Source organism: Lichenostomus cassidix, chromosome 1Ab (assembly GCF_008360975.1).
Source record: "Lichenostomus cassidix isolate B80296 chromosome 1Ab, HeHo_3.0, whole genome shotgun sequence".
NCBI classification, from domain to species: Eukaryota; Metazoa; Chordata; class Aves; order Passeriformes; family Meliphagidae; genus Lichenostomus; species Lichenostomus cassidix.
The window spans coordinates 6,820,800-6,840,374 of record NC_139481.1 but is presented as its reverse complement, the minus strand read 5'-3'; the positions used below and the strand labels follow the sequence as shown (position 1 = coordinate 6,840,374).

The window sequence follows — 19,575 nt, the reverse complement described above, 5'->3', positions numbered from 1 at the left end:
ACACTTACTGAGAAAAGATCATAAGCAGGTTCTGGTGAAGTCATTGTAGAAGAACTTTCATATGAGGGGTTGGTGATGTTTGAAGGCTGTGACTTGTCCAGTGATGTGTCAGTGTCATCTTTTGACTAGACAAAAGCACACAAACCTGCTTAAATTCCATCCTTTTCCCCCAGTGCATTAAGTGGGGCACTTGAGCTTCACTACCAGCTGGTGCAGTGCTGTGCTTGAATTGGCTTTAAGTTCTAAATCTGTCTCTGGGCTGTTGTGTCATCTCAGATCATGTAACACTGCTATTTCTTTTCCTCTCCCTTATTTTTAAGCCTCAGCAAAGAATGGGAGTGGAAGAATGGCCCTGAAATTGGGCTTGGGGTAAAAAGTGCCTGATTAGTCTCATTGCAACTATATAAAAATACAAGTGGTTCTCTTGGCTCTTGGCTCCTGGGTTTTGTTTCTAGAAGATAATTCACGTTACATGCAGGGACTAGAACAGGAAAGGATTTCTGTTTATTTCTAGGTAGACCTTTTGGATTGGTTCTTGTATATTTTTTAACATTTATTTTCTCATCCCCGATCTCTAAGTAGCTTGGCTGGTTTTGCATCATCGTGATGCTAGCAAAATTAGTTAAGAGATATCAAACATGAAAGTGCATCAGTATAAAAATCTGCACTTTTGAATCCTAAGTCATTTCAATTTGTCTTTTGGATCTGGCCTTTTTCCTATCAAACATTTCCACCTCCAGAACAACAAAATGAATAGCAATACCCTGGTGTAGAGGGAGACCAGGTGACCTTTCTGTGGTTGTAATTTCCTGCTTCCCTAAAGGAGAGCTTTCTGGGGAGGCAAAGACTTCTGCACTGCTGTGGAGTAGTTAAATAATTAAATATCCAATTAAATATCCAGTTAAATAAGCTTTGGGCCAGTCCTCGGTGTTGGAAGTGTCTGTGTGAGCAGACACTTGGGTGGAAAGACCTGGGTGGAAATGTGATGTGTGTGAGTCTTCCCCACTTTCTCTGTGTCTCAGCCTGAGCAGTTCAAGTGTGATCAGGAATGTTTTTAGCTTAAAATCCCTGGAGAAACTGGAAGCTGTGAATCTGGGGAGTGCAGTGGGGCTGGGGAAGTGTTGTCCACCCTCTGCTTGTGTTCCCACCTGCCACCTACCTTGAAGTGCTGGAAGCCTGTGAGTTTCTTCCTGAACCTCAGGTAAGAATATCCAATCAGAGCCACAATTCCAGCGACCAGACAGATGCCAAAGAATATTCCTGTCCCAGTACTGGCATGGAGAGGAGCCTGGATGAATGGCAAGGCAAGAATAAACAATGTTCCTTAGAAACTTGAAGGATCTTTTTGCAAGAACTAAAATGGAGCTTTATGAAATGAGCTTTATGTATGAGCTTTCTGTTACATATGTGAACTCTATTACTTTATATAAAGAAAACAAATTTATAAATATGGGAAGAAATTCAGGCAAATGTTTTGTACTTCACTAGTACATTGTTTTCAACTGCTAATTCTCTTTGAAAGTAACCTTTTAAGCTGAAAGCTGCTTATATGTCAGGGAAACTGGGAATATATGAATGTCAGCAATGACTTTAGGGTGATATAAACCAGTTACCTCTCACCACCCCAAAAAACCAAACCACTGTGTACTCACAGGTTCTGCTGGAGCCTTTAAAGGCTCTGAAATGATGTGGATTATCCCATTGGAAGCAATTATATCCCACTCAACAATAGCACTTCTGTCCACATATCGGATCTCGCTCTGCCAGGAAAGGAAGCAATGAGAGCTGAGCTTTGACCTTTCTCCCTTTGGTACTGATATTGACATTAAGATGATTTCCCCACCTCAGCTGAGAGAGAAAAAACACATGGGGGCTCTACACGGCTGCCTCCCTGGACATCAGCCTGGGATGCCCCAAGGCTGGTCCTGGTTGTCCTGTCCATGAAGCAGCAATGATCATTACCTGCATGTTGCCTTCAGGCACTGCTCTGTCCTTTTTCTTTTCTTTCTAACTAAAGGATTTTGTGATCTTTGTGAAATTGCCAAGCTCTGCCTAGAAGTGCTGTTGTTCCTGAGTGCCAGGCAGCCACTTTCACTTTGGTAAATGCCGTTTGCCACTCAGGTTTGCTGGCTGAGTTTCCTTGCTGTGAGTGAGGCTCTGTTGGTGTCTTCTGCCTTGCCCAGAAATTTACCAAGAAATTTACCAAGACCTTTTTTTAATGATAAGCTGCTGCTCTCATCTCTTCACCTATCCCACAGCCATCTCCCATACTCCTGCCAGGCTGAGAGAAGGGTTGAATGAAGCCCATACCCCCATCCTGTGATTCCTGAAGCCACTTGGAACAGCTTCTTTTGAGTTTTGCAGGTCAGAGCTTGTCCATTTGTAAGCTTGTAAATGTACAGTTTGCCAGCTGCTGTCCTGCACTGCCTGGATAGGAAAGAACCTTCTGAATTCAGTCTCTCATTGCTTTCCACTCTAACCTTGACAAAATGCCCTCCAGATCAGTGAGCCACCTGGTTATAAGGTGTAGCATGAGAGGGGGAAAAGCACAAAGATAGGAAATTGATTCCAAAGGTACCTGATCAGCAGTGGGGACTGGATGTTCCTGGCCCCTGGTGTTTGTAATGAGTAGTTTTTTCCCTAGACGAGTGGGAAGGGTGGTTCCATTGGTCAAGTCCTCATAAAACATTATATTGGCATTGGATAAATGGTACTCGATGTCTCTCCCAGAAAGTGTCTGCAAATGAGGGCAAAATACAAGGAGTGTTAATGGATCTCATTAATCCTTTGGATTTACCATAAACCAAGTGCTTGTGACCTTCTTTCCCCCCTCTGCTATCAATGCTGCAGCAAGTGCAGCAGCATTTGAGGTTATTGTGAAATCTGCATGGGAACAGTGGGACCTTCTGTCCCTGCTGGCCTCTGCTGGCTGCCTGCAGCAGGCAGGACCTGAATTCCAGTGGGACAAAGAGTTTTACTCTTCTCTAGGATGACCTGAAGTGATGAGACTCAGAGATATTCCAAGCAGCTTGTAGATGTAAGCCAGTAGTGCATAAACCCATTGTCTGAGACAATGTTTGATTGAAGAAAGGAAAGAAAGAATAAAAGGGGTTAGCATAGAAATGAAGTTAGGAACAGATGCCTTTAGTGTATTTGTGGGAAATTCCAAAAATGTGTGCTGCTTTTTTAAATTACTGTGCTCCTTGTTAATAAGCCAGAACAGACATCATCTGAAGCAGACTCCTGCACAACAGTGTAACTAAAATTCCTGATGGAAAAATCTCTCTACTGACTTAAACACTTGTTAACCTTGCACTCCTAACCATGGAAGGGAAATGGAAACAATGAATTCACCTCTTTTGTGAGCACAGTTTAAATTAGATGGGGTTATACAGAAGCCACGTCCTACTAAGTTTATTTTTTTAAGCTTAAATTTCAAAGGAATACAGAAACACATAATGGCTGTTTAAAACGTGTTATTAAAACAAGAAAGGAAAAAAACAAACAACGCTTACCTCGTTTTCCTTTAACCCACTATCGCTTGGAGCAAAGAGAGTGGCATGCACTGACAGGTCTGTGAGGTACTGCAGGAACTCTCTCCCCTTCCTGGAGGTGTTGGAGTAAGCCATGATGTCCTAGGCAGAAACAAAATCCAGCTTTACTAAAGAGCAATTGTGCACTCCTATGTGGAGAACGGAAAAGATAACACTGTATAAATGACAACAAAGGGATTTTCTGTTATTAGCTGTGAAGCAGCTCTGGAGGGACTTTACAAAGGAAGTTTGTATTCAAAACCCAGCTCCAGCTGCTGATTTGGTGAGTACATCTTAAATTGGTTTGCAGATGTTGGGCTCTTGTCTTTGAGGCTGCTTACACATAGAGTGCCTTTCTGAGTAGTGACAAGAAAAAAACTCTTAATATTTTGCCTTTTCCCAGTAGCAATTTGATAAAGTTCCAAGGCACCGTGCTCCTTGTGGTGCTTAAAATGTTTTGCAGAGAGTCTCCTTTAAGCTAAAGCTGCACCAGTTTTAATTCCAAGTGAATTTTAGAACCCAGAAACCTCTTTGGAGCAAGTAAGTTAAAAAAGCAGTAACTAAGTTCTGATTTGGGTGGTGCAGCTCTAGACCACTCCTTGCTTCACTGCTGTTATTGCCATGTTTGTGAAGCAAACCCTGGACACAACACCCAGATCCTGCTTTTCCCCACTCCCACCTCAGCCCTGGGCCATACCGCCAGGAAGTTTGTCAGCCTTGGGGAGGACATCAGCACTTGCAGCAAGTTCCCACTGCAGGAGACTCCATCCCCCACGTAGCCTGGCTTGCAGGTGCAGTTCACCTCTGAAAGGTACAAACACAGAGAGCTGTAGGGGCAAACATCCTTTCCAAGAAAGCTTTAGGCTGCCCTGTGCCTGAAAACAACTTGTAGGCAGCAGGTTACGATTTTTAAAAGTTACAAAGAGGCAGCATCTCTTTCAGTGTTATCTAGCAGCCTGTGGCTGATGAAAGGAACCAAAATCTGGGCTGCTGCCCCTGTTTGCACAGAGGGATGTGGCAAAGGACCCTCTTACCTTTCTCCCTGTAGCAGAAGACATCCCAGGTTTCGCTCAGGTTGACTCTTCTCCCATAGTCCACGATGCCAACGTATCCGGAGCCGCAGTTTGGGGAGGAGAAGGCGGTGGGATATCCCACCCTTTTCCCATCCAGCCAGCCAGCAGAGCACAGGTGGTACCTCGCCTGGGTCAGCACAGCCAGAGGGGAGAAACTCAGGGGAAAGGCTGGGAGCTGGGGCTGGAGAGCTGCAGGTGGAATGAAGAGGCAGCAGCTGCCCTGCCAGCACTCTTGCTGTGGGTCTGAGTGGGCTCTGTCCATCCCTCTGTCCTGCAGCCTGCCCTGCACTGAGCTCTGTGCTGAGGGGAACAACAGAGCCTTTCCTGGAAAACCTTCCCTGAACAAAAAGCTGGGCAGGATCAGAGGCAGCTGTGACAGCCAAAGGTGATGTGGCCAAATCCCATGGTGTGCCAGCTCACCTTTTGCCAGGGTGGGAAGAGCTGACAAATCAACTCAACAGAGAAAGGAAGGCACCAGAAGTGCTCAAGCCAGCCCCATTGCTGACTTTGCTGCTTTGAGGGAAATATTTAGACTATGAGGCACAGGGAACCTGCAGCTCTGGCTGCAGTCTGAATCTTTCTGCAGTAGGAGGAGGTCAAGGTATAGACTGTGGCTCAGCCTCACATTTTGCTGAAGGTGTCTCTAAACAGTGAGTGTCTTTCTTCCTTCCGTGGTTGGAAGGAGCCACAAAGAGACAGTCAGTCTGACCCACTCTGCTAAAACAAGTGTTGCAAACCCAAACTGAGATGCTTTTCCTACTGACATCAGCCATGTGTTGTCTGTAACAAGCTCAAGGGAAGCAACATGGAAATGGCTCTGCTAATTCAACAGCATTTGACAAAACGATCCCTGAGACTTACTTTAAAGAAATAAGCTTAATTAAGCTTAATTCTGAAGACCGCATTTCTTTAAGAGGTGTTGAAAATAAAAATCCCCTTGAAAATAGTTGGAAAGCTTTCCTCTCACCCCAGCATCACTGGAAACAAGAACTTGAAGTGGTTTCAGTGCTGTGTGAGCAGGCATGAAACCAACAAAAAGCCTGAAAGCTGCTCCTAGCCAAACATACCCTGGGTGTGGGTGAAGGAAAGGAGGGAAAACAAAGCCCCCTTGCTCCTCCCTCTCCCCTTATGCTGTGGCTCAGCCCACTTTGGGGTTCTCCTCACCTTCTGGGCATAGAGCAGCTGGCTGTAGGTGGCCATGGTGGCTGACTCGTTGGCACAAGCCTCCCTGGCCTTCTCGTAGGTCATTCTGTACTGGCCCAGGGGGGAGCGCAGGTGGAACACCCCGACTGTGCTGTCTGCAGAGAGAGAGGAGAACCAGATCATCCCCAAGGGCTTTCCATGTCTGGATGTGCTCAGCTGTGCCATCACATTTGTCAGTTTGCAGTTTGCCAGCTGCTAGCCTGCACTATCTGGACAGGAAGGAGCCTTCTAAACTGAGTCTCTCATTGCTGTCCACTGTAACCTTGACAGAATGCCCTCCAGGTCAGTGAACCAGCTGGTCATAGGGTGTAGCATGAGAGGGGGAAAAGCACAAAGATAGGACATTTATCACAAAGGTGTTACAGTGGGGACTCGATGTTCCTGGTCCCTGGTGAGGCTCAAATACAAATACCCATGAATTTAGTGAAATGTAGCTAGAATGCCTGGAATGCCTTCACACTGCTTCATGGATTTGGTATTGCCAGGTGTGTAGCACACGTTCTAGCTGTAATCCCATTGTTTCACCAGGACATAGGGAGGGCTCTAAGCAAGCTCACAGACCCTTTTCACAGAGCACAGGGTGATGTGCAGGGTGTGCCATCCTCACCTTGGAAATGCAGATCAGCACAGTCAGCGTCAGGGTGGCACTGCCCATTGTCCTGCAGGCAGCGGTCCAGGGGCAGCTGCATCACCGAGCAGTTCAGCCCATCCCCGATGTAGTTGTTTTTGCATTCACACCTACGTTTGTCCTGCTCAGGGAGAGAAGGGAAAAGGCCAAGATGAGCATTTAGATCACATAAAACTGGACATAAAATTTTCAGGCAAAAGGAAAATTTCACTTAGTGTAAGCAGGAACAGACAAAAAGGAAAGTTGCTGCTAACAACAAAGCAAAATATTTACACATGCACTGGGGTGCTTTGATGAATTAACACCAAAGCATAATTTCATCCACAATTTAATAACATGCACTGGAGGGTTACATGACACGTAATTCACAAAAATGGATAGCAAACATATCAAAATTATATTTAAATGAGTGGGCATGGAAGCAAGAAAAGGAATTTAACAGCCCACTGATAGTAATAAATGAGAACTATAAACCAAACAGGAATTGGTGACATCCAGGGATTGCAATGGTTGACAGCTGGAATGGATTAGCAGCAAGACTTTTCTAGATCAGTCCTGGAAAGCAACTCAGGCAAGACACCAAAATGGAATGGACAAGTGATCCTGAAAAGCACCAGGACAAATGCTGGACCAAGTCATCTGCACAAGCTTTCCCTGACCACTCAGACCATGTGGGTCATGGAATTTGTATCGTGGCTGCAGAGCTTTTCAAGTTGAGTTCAAGCAACAAGCAGGTGACAATATTCTCCCAGCTGTCCCTTCATTTAGCTTCCAAAATCCGTTTAATGTTGTTCCAACAAATTCCTGATGCAAATAAGGATATCTAGTTAGGGAGGGCTAAGAGTGGGATAGAAAAACTATGTATGTGAAACATCCCATGTTCTTTGTCACCCCATTCCCCAAAGATGTCAAGCTGCTTCTCCCCCTTCAGCTGAAAGCATACCAGACTGATGTGGAAAGTAGGTTGGAGCTAAGTAAAGGTTGTTTTGGAAAACAGGGATTGAGAGAGGTCCAGAGTGGGATCCAGCCAGAGGAGACTTCTGCTGGCTCCAGGGAGAAATGCCTCAGAGCTCCCTGCTGGGCACTGAAATCATTCGACTCACAGGTCCTGTGACAATGCAAATGGCATGCTCGTGGCAGCCTCCATTGAAGCCATCAGCACAAGGATTTATGGGGAGGCAGCTGAACCCATCTCCCTTGTAGCCCTTCTGGCAGCTGCAGAAGACTTTCACCCCCAGCTGTGTGCACTCAGCAGCCTTGTGACATCCACCGTTGTTTTGTTTGCAAAGTTCTGTAGCTGCAGGGGAATAAGAAAACAAGTGAGTAAAGTCTGCTTTTAAAGGGGATGTTCTTCACAAAGGCAAACCATTGCCAGACCTTCCACAATAAAAATACTGGATACTTGTTTGGGGAAAAAAAGCTGTTTCTGTTTCCTGGGGCATTACTGAATTTCTGTGAAGTCTATCCCTTAGGGCTCTGAAGGCCTTGTCAGGATGTTCTTGATTCAGGAGTCATGGAAACCCTCAGACTTCTGGCCAGGTTAACTTTGGAAGATGTAAGGTACCTGGCTGTGAAAGAACAACTGTTTCTGCAGCAATATGATCAGGGAACTGCCTTGCCCATGGTCATAAAAATGATAAAATAAATTTTATTGGAAAAACCCTTTAATATCATTGAGTCCCACTGTAAATCCTCTGAGGGAAACCCAGCTTAAAACCCTGCTGTCTTCAAAACCTGACTGAAAACCTTGTTGCCCATGGTCCTGCTTATTAATGTCAGGAGAAATCAGCCTTCTGATTTAGAAAAATGCCATCTCTGTATATCCTAAATTTGCTTCTCTTGCTGCACCGTGGAAGTTTTTAGGTTGGACAGGCAACATTTCACAGCAGGCAGTAACTGCATCCATGTGTAGGAGCGAGGGGGAAGAAGCTGCTCCTTCTCAGCTCCTTCTGCCCTCAATCTGAGGTGAGATGGTCTGACTGTCACTGGGGGTGTCACAGGGAGCTCACCTGTGCAGGTGATGCCATCCCCATCGTACCAGGGCTTGCATTGGCACGTGTTGTTCTCTGTGCAGACGGCGTTGGCAGAGCAGCTCGGGGAGCACACGGGAGGCAGAGCTGCAGGGAAGGCAGGACAGCTGGAATCAAAGAGCTCTTGTACCACAATGCCCTCGTTTCATGCAGGAGAACCCTTCACACCCGTCTGGCTAACTGGAAAACTTGTAAGGATTTTATCTTTTGACTCCCACAGCCCAAAGCCCTTCCATGGGGGAGGCAGTAACTCCTACTACCATATCACAAAAGAGGAGAAATTGGGATGAAGGCATTTGTCCTCAGCCCAGAGCAGAGTCCCTAAGTGTTCTTAGGTGGCTCCTGACATTATTAACCCTTTCTCTCTAATCTATGGCAACTTTCTCTTGAACTGCAAGTGCTTTCAACCCACAGCTGCATGGGCAGGGGAGTCACAGACCTAGCTTGGTCTCACACAGGCGGCCAGTCCATCCTGTCTCACAGAAACATCGTCCTGTCCCCGAATATCCCTCGTCACACTGCCCATTCTTGCACTCACAAGCTGGAAAAGAAACACAGTGGTCACTTGCAGAGTGGGAAAGGGGAAAGTCTTTCACTAGAGAAACATCATCATGCCAGTTTAGATACAGGATTATACAGCAATGATTTAGATGAGTTTAATTTCTTGATATTTCACCATGAGGTCAGTCAAGCAGAGGACCAGACTTTCCAGAGTTGTTGAGCAATTTTCATCCTTGGAGGTTTATCCTGACAGGATAAATCCTGGACAACATGAGCTCAGAACTGACCCTGTTTTGAGAAGGAGGTTGGATTAGAGACCTTCTGAAACCCCTTCCAACCTGAATTATCCTGTGCTGCTGTGTTTTTGTAATTGGCATTAGTTCAATGTGCCTCTGAAAATGAGGATTGATCTGCACCTTCAGTGGAATAGCAAACTCCACAAAGGACTTTGGCAGGAAAGAGTTAATGGCTGAACTGAAGACCCAGACAAATCAATCCTAATGAGCTGCAGCTGCTAATTGTGGGGAAGCCAGACAAAAGCAAGGTGTGTGGAGGGAAAGTGCTTGGTTGCTGTGTGGGAGAAGGTCTGGCCGAGTGAGGAAGCTCCATGTGAGGTTAGTGAGCTTTGCTGTAAAACACAGACAAGTTACCTATATTGTTTTTTTTTTGTTTTAAATATTTTTATTACTAAAAGCTTTTGAATTCCTTCAGTTCCTTTAGATGAGGCTCTGTTCCTTCTGCCCTGTAACTTGAGGTGTGATGGTCTGATTTAATCTATAGGTGATATTTTTTCCCTCCTCTTTCAGCCCTGCAATAGCTTATGTGCTAAATCCTTCTTAGAGAATTATTAATGGCTCTCTGTTTTATAATGTAGTGCTGTAATGTCCTTTATGGCCTTATCCTTCCTCATGAAATATTTCTGTTTAAAGAAGAAAATTATATGGAACTGGTGGAAGTGATTTTTTTCTGTACTTGTCCTGCTGAAAAGGACCTTTACTTGCTGGCTTTTCAAAATTTCATCTGCTTAGATAATTTTTGACTGACTTAAATCTCCATCAAAAAGAAGGGGCTGTAAAGCTTTTTTCTCTTAAATTTCTTAATCTGGTTTCAGGCTAACAGCTTGTACAGTTTATGCTATGGTGTGCTAAAAAGTGGATGAATTGTAGATAAGCATAACCCTAAATATCTGTGTCCAAGCCTGTTGTCTTGCCTAAAGCCCCTATCCTATATGCCTCAGGAGATGCACAGGGTTAGGATGGAAGTGTTAATGCTGTAACTGCTTATCTGAAGGCTTTATGTCAGGAAAACATTTAAGGTTAAAAGGAGACACTGATCCTGCTCCTGCCTGGTTTACATTTAAAACCACAGAGAGGTGGATTATGTGAGCAGTTGCTTGGCTGTCCCTCTTCACAAACTGCCTTCATCTTGGTGTCCTTTGTCTTCTCTGCAGAAGCAGTGCATGGCCTTGGCCTCCATCCCATGGTGCTAAAATGCTGCCTTAAGCCTTGTGGGGAGGGAGGAGAAAGCTGTGCTCTAGTTAAAAACACTCATTGTTTCAGGCTCTGCTCCTATTCTGTTGCTGATGTACCATGTGAGAGCAGGAGGTCCTGTGCAGACACAGCCATGCAGCTTCTGCACCTCCTGCCTTCTCCTCCTCCCTTCCAGGACCTTGTGCCACCCCTGGTGTGAGGAGACACCCTGGAAAACCTTGCTGTTAAGAGAGAAACATTCCTTGGCTTAGTTAGAACCTCACTGGCAGAACAATTCAGGCTTGCCATGGATAAGGAAAGGGAATTTGCACTTACCCCTGCAGGTGAAGCCATATCTGCCTGGCTCACAGAGCTCACACGCTGTCCCGTTGAAGCCAGCGTGGCAGTGGCACTCTCCTGTCCCCGTGTAGCCATCGTCACAGGAGCCATGGCCATTGCACGGGTGCTCTGGGCCCCCTGGGCAGGCTGGAAGGTGGAAAAGAGAAGTGGCTCTTTAGCTCAGGTGTGTGTTCATTCATTGTCACTGCTGGTTATCTACTGCAGTGTAAAAACCACTGAGCAAGGAATGCCTGCAAATGAACCCCTGCTGAGGTGTCTCAGAGTGGTTGTGACACTTTTGACTACTGCAAGCCTCGTGCTCTGAATTCCTTGAGACACTTCCACAGCTCCTGTCAGAAAGGTGTTGAGGATCCTTCCAGCCTGGCTTGTGGATGCTGTGATGTGGCTGATAACCTGTCTGGGAATGGCACTGCCCAAATCGAGCCTTTCTTGTGCATCTCTAAGGACCTGGGTGGTGCCAGGGAGAGCCCAAATCTTGGCTGAGATGGCCAAAATTGCATGAGGTCTGTGTGTGACACTGGGAGAGAGCAGGCTGGCAGGGCTGTGTGGGGCTGGAGCTCTCTGCCAGCAGAGATCCTGGATGTGACCCTGGTGGAGGCTCAGTGCTGCTGCCCTGCAGGGCTGGCAGGGGAAGGAGCACAGTTTGGTGGTGTCTGCTAACAAACAGCTGGGATGGAGCTTCCCAAACTGCCTCCACCTCTTCAGAACAACAACTTCTGAGCTCACACTTGGTGTGGCTGAGCAATCACACACCATCTTTCAGGTGTGTTGCTGTGTGAACCTGAGTCTGTGTTTAAAGGAATTTCAGCTGGTGACTCTCTCAGCAGGACAGACTTTACTCTCTATTGCATTCACCTGCTGCTACTGTGGAGTTTAAAACTTGCTCTAAATGTGAAAAAGAGAATTTGAATTGAAAAGGCAGTCAATATTTTGTGTTCTTCAGCTCTTACAACTGAGATCCCTCATCTTGCAGTGGGTCTCTCCTCCTGCCCCTTATCCCAATCCTCCCAGTTTTACCTGCGGGGCCCCACACAGCTCTGCTGGGGGGGGAAGGGGAGTGGCACAGGGTGGCCATGGGGGTGGGAATCCTACCTTGGCAGTCTGGCCCGAAGTAGCCCTTGCAGCACTTGGGCACGTGGATGACCATGGAGCAGTTCCTCCTGCAGCCATCCCTGCGCAGCCCGTAGGACTCGTAGGTGCACCACTGCAGTCCTTCCTGGGGTCACAATGGTTAGTGCAGGGAAGGGGGAAACACAGCAAAATGAGTGCTGTGCGGAGGTTTGGGGTTTTTTCCTCTTTAAATCATTATTTCTCGGGTATATTGAATCAAAATGGGATATATGGACATGCTAAAGACTGTTAGCGAGAGAGCAGGAGCTGCTCTGGGCTCAGCTGAAGCACTTTTACTGAAAGTTGGAAGCTGTGAGACCAGCAAGCATTCCTAACCACCTGCACCTGGCTGTTTGCCCAGGGACAGCTTTGTCACTGAGTAGTGTGGTAGTACTGTCAAAGGTTGTCTTTTTATTTATTCTAAGAAACTTTTTTCTAGTTTGCTTGCGTGAAGTGCAGAGGATAGCAGGTTAGACTGCTTACATGTGAGATTTGAAGGTATTACCTTTGGTTTTGTGCCTGGAGGGCATTTGGTGTTACTGAAACAGCTGGCACAGTGCCCCTGGAAAGGGAAAAAAACCCTGTATGTTAAAATAATGGCTACAAAATGTCATTTGACTTGGACAACAAGTCTGTTTTATGAGAGCAGAAAATATGAGCAGAGAAAAGGTAAGGCTTATCACACTTAAAAATTAATAGAAAACTCTGGAGAAACAAGTGAGGAGGATGACAACAAAGTAGTTGCAATAATTTAATGCAACAAAATATGAGAAAATAGTTTTGATACCAGAGTATAAGTTCTGGAAGAAGAAACAGCTCTGGATTGAAGGAAACAGGGGAGAGGTGATGAATATTCTTCAAACAAGTGTTGATGTGGTCTGCATCAGATCTGGATGTATAATTTGGAGTACAGATGAATGTTTACTTCTCAGGAAGTGCAGACCAGATCTGAGGAAATGCTGTCTATTTAATTTCATGTAATGAAATAATAAACAAAAGGCAACTTGAGCAGGTGGGATATATACAATTGTTGGTTTTAACTGAAATACATGTTCTGATAAGCTTTTTTCAAGAGTGACTACCTGAAAATATTTTTTATTTCTAGGTAATTTTTTCATATGTCAAGATTAAACTGAAGTAAACTTGATCTTGAAGATGGCTTTTAAAACATCCCATTTGTGGGACCCTCAAAGTTCACTGAGGAAACTTCCTCCATGCTAACAGTGCAGAGATAGAGTAGGCAGTTCTCTCTCTTGTATGCTTCCTGCCCTTTGGAGTAGAAATGCTATTCTTTCTATAATAGGGAACTTTTTCAATGCCATCTCTACTTACAAATCCCTAGTGTGAACTTCTACTCATTTAAAAGCACCATAGAAAGATTTGTCCTTACTCAATTTTTTCTCACATATACAAAGTGCTTTTTTTTGTGTCTGAGCTGAACCAGCTTGCCCTTTGTGCTGCTCCACGTGGGTACAGAATTTCTGTTGTGCTGCACTTCTCAATGTCTCTCCAAGCAGAGCTGCAGTGAGTGTGACCCCAGTGAAGGTGGATACTGACCCCTGGGCTGTGTCTGTCAGGGTGAGGCACCAAAAAGGGGATTTACCATGAACTCCATGGTGAGGAAGCTGTCGCAGCGTCCGCCCAGGCTGGGCTCTGCCAGCAGGCAGCTGATCCCGTAGGCGATGCCCCCGTCGAACTCCAGCTGCCTCTGCACTATTTTGCACTGCCCATTGTTCAGGAAAAGGGCTCCCTGTGAGGTGGGATGGGGAGAGGGGGATGTGAGAAAACATGAACAACTCCTCCTTGGGCTCCTGCTCTCTGGAGGAATGCTCTTGGGGCGAGGTGGTGTGTCAAACCATTCTGTAAGTAAAATTTCAAACTATCCTATAAGTGAAATTGATGGCTATAGGGGCTCAAACCCAGTTTAGGGGCCTCTCTTCCTATAGCTGAATGCTGTAACCTCACAGATGGGCAGATATGTGTCTGGAGTGCTGTGTCCAGCTCTGGGGTTCCCAGCGGAGGAAGGGTGTGGACCTGCTGGAGCAAGGCCAGAGGATGGTCCCAAATATGTCCAGAGGGCTGGAGCAACTCTTCTGTGAGGGAGCTGGGGCTGTTCAGCTGGGAGGAGAAGGCTTAATGGAGACCCTAGAGCATCTTCCAATCCCTAAAGGGGATTTGAGAGAGTTGGGGAAGGATTTTTAACAAGAGCATGCAATGATAAGACAAGGGGTAATGGCTTTAAACTGAAAGAAGGTGGGTTTGGATTGGATATTGGGAAGAAACTCTTCACTGTGAGGTTGGTGAGACACTGGAATATGTTTCCCAGAGAGCTGTGGATGCCCCTGGATCCCTGGAAGTGTTCAAAATCAGGTTTAATGGGGCTTTGAACAACTTGGTCTGGTGGAAGGTGTTCTTGCCCAGAACAGGGGGTTTGGGATTAGATGATCTTCAGTGTTCCTACCAACCCAAACCATCCTATGATTCTATGATATTATTCTTTTCTGAAGAGGACTGACTATGCCAGCCCTATGCCCACAGGCTTACCTGATGCATATTTAGGTTTAGATGCTCACCAGGTCTGACTAAATACATTTGCAAAGAGAAATGTGCCATTGTTCTGTTTTAGTAGGCTGTGTGTGTGCCTGCAATCTCAGCTTGTAGGTGCTTCCACACCAGAGTTTGCCTGCAGATGCTGCATTCATGGGGTTCAAAACCAGGCTGATCTTAGTGGTTTTGCTCTGGTATTTTATTGTAGCAGCTAAAGTGTGCTGGTATTTCCATTTCGAGCTGACTGAGAGCTCTTTTGAACAAATAGCATCTTACAACAGAGGAAAGGACAGCTCTGAAGAGTTTTGCAAACCCTAGTTTGCTGAATCTGTTGGTGTGGCATGTACTGGTGATGACCAATGAGGTTTTGGTGCCCCTGCCCATCCTTGGAGGGTGTGCAGGGGTGGATCCTGCAGCAGAGCAAACACTCACAATCTCCCCGTTGTCCCCACAGCTCACGCTGAGGTTGGAGCCCTGCAGGGTCTTCAGTGGGCTGGAGCTGGGCAGCTGGTAGGCCAACACCTGGGGAGCAACAGGGAGATGCACAGCTCTGGGTTTGCACATTTTGGCTGTGGGAATGCTCCCAAAACTCAAGGGCTTACCGCAGCATCGCGGACAACGTGGAATTTGAGGTACTGCACCAGTTTGTCAGTGTTGGACTTCTTGAAGAGGAAGTCCTGCTGCTCCTGGGGCAGCCCACGGATGGCTGTGTCTGTGGGCCAGAAGAGTGTGACAGGTTTGTGGATGGGATCGTTGATCAGCCCCAGCAGGTTGTTTTTCTGCAACACAGCAAAAATTGGGGTGGGAGATTAACATTCTGGCCAAAGTGACGCTGAGCCTGTGGGGTGAATGGCTAGTGTCACTGGGATGTGGTGGCCTGGGGGCTGTGTGGTCACAAGCCTGCAAATACCTTGACTTTAAAAAGCTGAGTTGAGCTTGATATCCAAAAGGACAGAGCAGAATGGGGAAGGGAAAGGTGGCTGTGGGTCTGTGTGACATCCCAAGCTCTGTGGCAGTGTGGCTGCTGGTGGCCAGGCTTGCCATGTGCTCTACTGTGAGCCCTTGGCTTCTTCTGAGCAAAATCCTGCCAGGGATGCTGTGTGTGTGCTTTTGTCTTTAAATAAATGGTTTTCTGCAATCTTTGCCTGACAGCTCCTGTCTCTCATCCTTACCTCAAGCAAACTGCTGAACAGAATGTACCCGTGTTTGGCTGCTACCATTTTAAGACTTTCCTACAAAGAAAGAAAAGCGAGTAATTTGTATAAGAAATACATGATTTGGGTATTAAAGAAAAGAGGTTGCTTTTCCATGTAAGTCACTTTTTGTTATAAAATCAAAGCTTCTGTAAAAGCCTTCTGCAGAAATCCTCTTATACTGTTCTTTATCTGTAATTCTGGTGAGTTGTAAATATAATATTTAATTTATTCAGCAGTGTCAGACAAAGTTTGTATAGGGTCGTTTTGGTATCTTTTGGTATTTTTTTTTTTTTGGCTGACTTATATGATTTTTATATCTAACAGTAACTGTGGAAAAGCTCTGGGTTGGGAATGGTGATAAGCTGCACTTACCTTCTTGAGGGGGAAATCCTGCATATGTGATGGGACCAGAATTTGGTTTATGACATGGATCACACCATTTGTGCCAACAGCATCACTGAGTATAATTTCAGCTTTGTTGTTCAAAACTAGTGAGTTCTGGAAAGGCAACAAAAACATTTTTCTGTGAAACCTTGTGGGAAATTGAGGCTGATGCTGAATTGCTTTGATAGAATGAGCCCAGCCCACCTTTTCTTTGCAGAAAAAAGTACTTTAAGCTTTAATAAATTGCCCTTTGCTTTTTGAAACACTCATCATGTTCATAAAGCTAGAGTCTGAGGATAAAATATTGTCAAAGCAAGGGTTGCACAGTGCCATTCTGGACATACAGAGTAAGTGCTGAACACTTCAGCTGATCATGCAATCTTATTTAAATGTCATTTATTTATGTTTGTGCATCAGAGGAGCAAAGGGAACCATTCAAGTTCTTAAAAACTGAACAAGAACAGCCTGTTTCCCTATTCTGTTCCATGTTGGGTTACCTGGGAGAGGCTGATGTGTATGAGGTCACCGTGCAGAGAGGTGATGTTGGTGATTGCTGCCAGCTCCTGGTACAGCAGGCTGGCACAGGACACCATGTGGTACCTCAGCACCTGAGCCAGCACTCCCTTGGCAATCCAGTCCTTGACCTGGGAGGGAAGGGAGGAGTTGGGAAGGAGCTGAGTGAGGCTCTGGAGCTGAGAGCTCATGGCTGAGAGCTCAGGCAGCATGCCTGGCCCTGCTACTCACCCGTGGGTCACTGTTGAGGATGTCTGTGTGAGGAACAAACAGTGTGAAAGGACCAGGGCCTGTGATATCCCTGATGGACAGAGCCTGCCAGATTGAGGAGGAAAAAGCAGCAATGAGTTAATGCATGTGATGTCCCACAGTGACAGGACTGTCCTGGGGAGGGAAGGTGGTGCCTGCAGCCCCAGTTTGAGTTCCTTTCCCTGCAACACCAGGGGGAGAGAAACTCCTTATGTGGACTTTCACTCCCAGCCTTGTCTGTTATCTCTGCTCACACACATTAAACAGGAGATTTTGGCTTATAGCCATGTCTTTATCTCCTCTGCAATAACAAACAGGAGATGAGGGAATTAAATTAATTACTCTTAGGAGTACAAATGGACCTGGGCTATTGCAGGGACTTTGCAATGACCACTGACAAGCTAAATGGAGAGGTGTCTTAAAGCAGAAGGAAACCATCTGGTAGCAGAATTGAAACTAAAATATGAATCTTTGGGCTGGCAGACCAGTGTAGAGGTCTGTGCTGGCCTGAGGCTTCTGGTAAACAGAGAATTGCTGTCACCAGTCCACAAAACTCCATGAGAACTGGCTGCACACTGGTAGTCCTGCAGGACACAGAGCACCCTGTGGTGTTTCAGAGAGGCAGCTGAAAATATTGCCATTTGGAGATACAGAAGGGGAGTAAATGAGTGGTGTGCTCTTGCTTCAGACTTCATGAGAGATGTGCTGGCAGATCTCAGACTGTGAAGGGATGAAAGCTTCAGTTTTATGTCTGGAGGACTTGAATTTCCCTGGGACCTTGATCATTAATACTTGAGGCAATTTGTAGTTTTAGTTTAGTTAATAGTTTAAACTAGAGCATCTCAAGTATTAGTGGCTGGTAATCCAAACCCAGTCCCAATTACATTGAAGGATGTTGGTACACAACAGATTCTCGTCTGCTTCTCTCCCCTCTACATCCTTGGAGAAAAAAAAGGAAGATCCAGTGCCCCCAAGAAAACCCCAACAAACCCCAACCACTCAACCTTTTCTTACCTCTAAGTGGGAATAAAACCTAGATGTGTTGGAGTTCCTCTGAAGTTCCTGCAGTTAAGAACAAGGCTCTGTAACAGTGCTGCAAATGCACCTTCTCAGACAAGCAAGGGAATTTCTGGTTTGGAATAAGAGCTACAGATCTGTATTGCTTGTGTTCTTTCTTACCTTGCTCTGTCAAACAGGCTTCTTTGAAACCTAAAGCTCCCTAGTGCTGCAGTCATAATGATTTTCCATTAGGGTTTATTTGTTTTATTTGGCAGTTAAGGTTATCTTGCAGCATCCTGTTCCTATTCCTGGTTTCTTGGATTGGGATAATTTCAAATTCTGGGGTACAAATTTGTCCAAGAATGAAATGGCATATTCCAACCATTGTACTGACTAACTACGTGAATAAAAGCAGGAAATAGTAAATATGTGAAGCACTTTACCTGGAAGATGTTGCCTCTGCACTGAAATCCATCCCCAATGTAGTTAGGTTTGCAGGTGCAGGTCCTTTCTGTCAGCTCAGTGTCATTACAGATGGCAAATTCACTGCAGCCTCCATTATTCTTGTAAGATCAAAATTTAAAATATATAATTCCTTCACTGCCAGGTGTATAAAATGAGTCTAATTCACCCCTTTCCTCCCTCCATTTATACAATTTAAAATGGCTTAATCATGAGATATTTTTGAAACTACATCTTACTGGAACTTCTGACAGCATATATTTTCCTGCAAACACTAAAAGAGCATTTAGGGTTTGTTAAAAAGACCTCTCCTTTTATGCAGAGGACATAGTTTTGATTCCCTCCTTATTTAGTTCATGATGCTGTAAGGATGCAAAGTATTTGCATGCAAGTCTCACTCTGCACCTTAGGGGTGAGCCTTGGCTTCTCTGCCAATGCAGCACTGACTTACAGAGTGTAAATAATTCCCTTTAGGGTAAACCACTGTGATGGAATTTATGGATGAGCATTAGCACAGGACTGTCTATTGTTCCTTGCCTGTCTGATGGCCCAGGTGAGCTGGAACAGGGACTTGTCCCATCCTTGTCCCTAAAACATCCAATCTGCACCTGAGCCCACTGCCAGCACAGCTTTGGGCTTGGAGCAGTGGCTGCATCACCCCCAGCTGCCTCCAGACAGCTCCCTGTGCTGAACTGAGATGTTCTCCCTCAGGAGCAGCATGTTGGGGCTCACAGCTCTGCTCAGTCACAAGTGGCTGCTCCCCTGCAACAAGCTTGGCTTGCAAATCAGTTCCTATCCTGAGCTTGAGAGCAAATTGGGAAAAAATGAGAAGCTCTCTTGTTTTCCCTTCTTTTACTTGTTTCACGGTGTCCTTTCTTTTGCTGATCATCTCAGGGATCCTTTCCCATGGGCCATGAGAGGGAGCAGAAGCTCCTTTGGGAGCTGCCAGAGGGGTCTGACTTGACAGGTCAGGGAGGTGCTTGGCTGTAAGCAGTGGGTTTGGGTGGATTTGTTGTGGATTTGGCAGACTGTTGGCAGTGTTAGCTGCCTGGGAAGTTTTGCTGCACAGAGGTTGGGTCATCGTGGAGCCAGGCTAGCCTCAGGTATGACATTGATGCTCCTCAGGATGAGCTTTACTTTTTAATATATAATTAGCCTGGAATAATTAGTCAAATGGAATCAGAGCTGCAGGAAAACAGCACAGGAAAACACAAAAGAATACAAAATCACAGGGAGCAGTGGCTCATAACTTTAAACTGCCCTTCCTCCAGCTTCTGGTTTTGCCCTTGTTCTTTCATCTCTGCAACCTCTCAAGGTT

General features: G+C 45.7%; 1 protein-coding gene across 2 annotated transcripts in view; it reads right to left on the bottom strand.

The window, feature by feature from the left end:
- STAB2 (stabilin 2) overlaps window positions 1–19,575 on the bottom strand; it is a 72,300-nt gene that overhangs the window by 744 nt on the left and 51,981 nt on the right. Inside the window, exons 43-66 of one of the 2 annotated variants that reach the window (XM_085049631.1) lie at window positions 18,239–18,358; window positions 17,811–17,858; window positions 16,779–16,862; window positions 16,532–16,678; window positions 16,023–16,148; window positions 15,627–15,686; window positions 15,057–15,233; window positions 14,887–14,976; window positions 13,511–13,657; window positions 12,413–12,469; window positions 11,890–12,013; window positions 10,774–10,923; window positions 8,907–9,008; window positions 8,447–8,554; window positions 7,541–7,734; window positions 6,417–6,558; window positions 5,771–5,904; window positions 4,568–4,733; window positions 4,231–4,337; window positions 3,516–3,635; window positions 2,579–2,737; window positions 1,653–1,760; window positions 1,160–1,288; window positions 9–125 (exon numbers count right to left, since the gene is read on the bottom strand). In XM_085049631.1, coding sequence (XP_084905757.1) covers window positions 9–125; window positions 1,160–1,288; window positions 1,653–1,760; window positions 2,579–2,737; window positions 3,516–3,635; window positions 4,231–4,337; window positions 4,568–4,733; window positions 5,771–5,904; window positions 6,417–6,558; window positions 7,541–7,734; window positions 8,447–8,554; window positions 8,907–9,008; window positions 10,774–10,923; window positions 11,890–12,013; window positions 12,413–12,469; window positions 13,511–13,657; window positions 14,887–14,976; window positions 15,057–15,233; window positions 15,627–15,686; window positions 16,023–16,148; window positions 16,532–16,678; window positions 16,779–16,862; window positions 17,811–17,858; window positions 18,239–18,358 — 2,916 coding nt within the window. Of the gene's footprint in view, window positions 1–8; window positions 126–1,159; window positions 1,289–1,652; window positions 1,761–2,578; window positions 2,738–3,515; window positions 3,636–4,230; window positions 4,338–4,567; window positions 4,796–5,770; window positions 5,905–6,416; window positions 6,559–7,540; window positions 7,735–8,446; window positions 8,555–8,906; window positions 9,009–10,773; window positions 10,924–11,889; window positions 12,014–12,412; window positions 12,470–13,510; window positions 13,658–14,886; window positions 14,977–15,056; window positions 15,234–15,626; window positions 15,687–16,022; window positions 16,149–16,531; window positions 16,679–16,778; window positions 16,863–17,810; window positions 17,859–18,238; window positions 18,359–19,575 lie in introns of those variants that run through there. The other variant, XM_085049632.1, reaches the window with a different exon arrangement.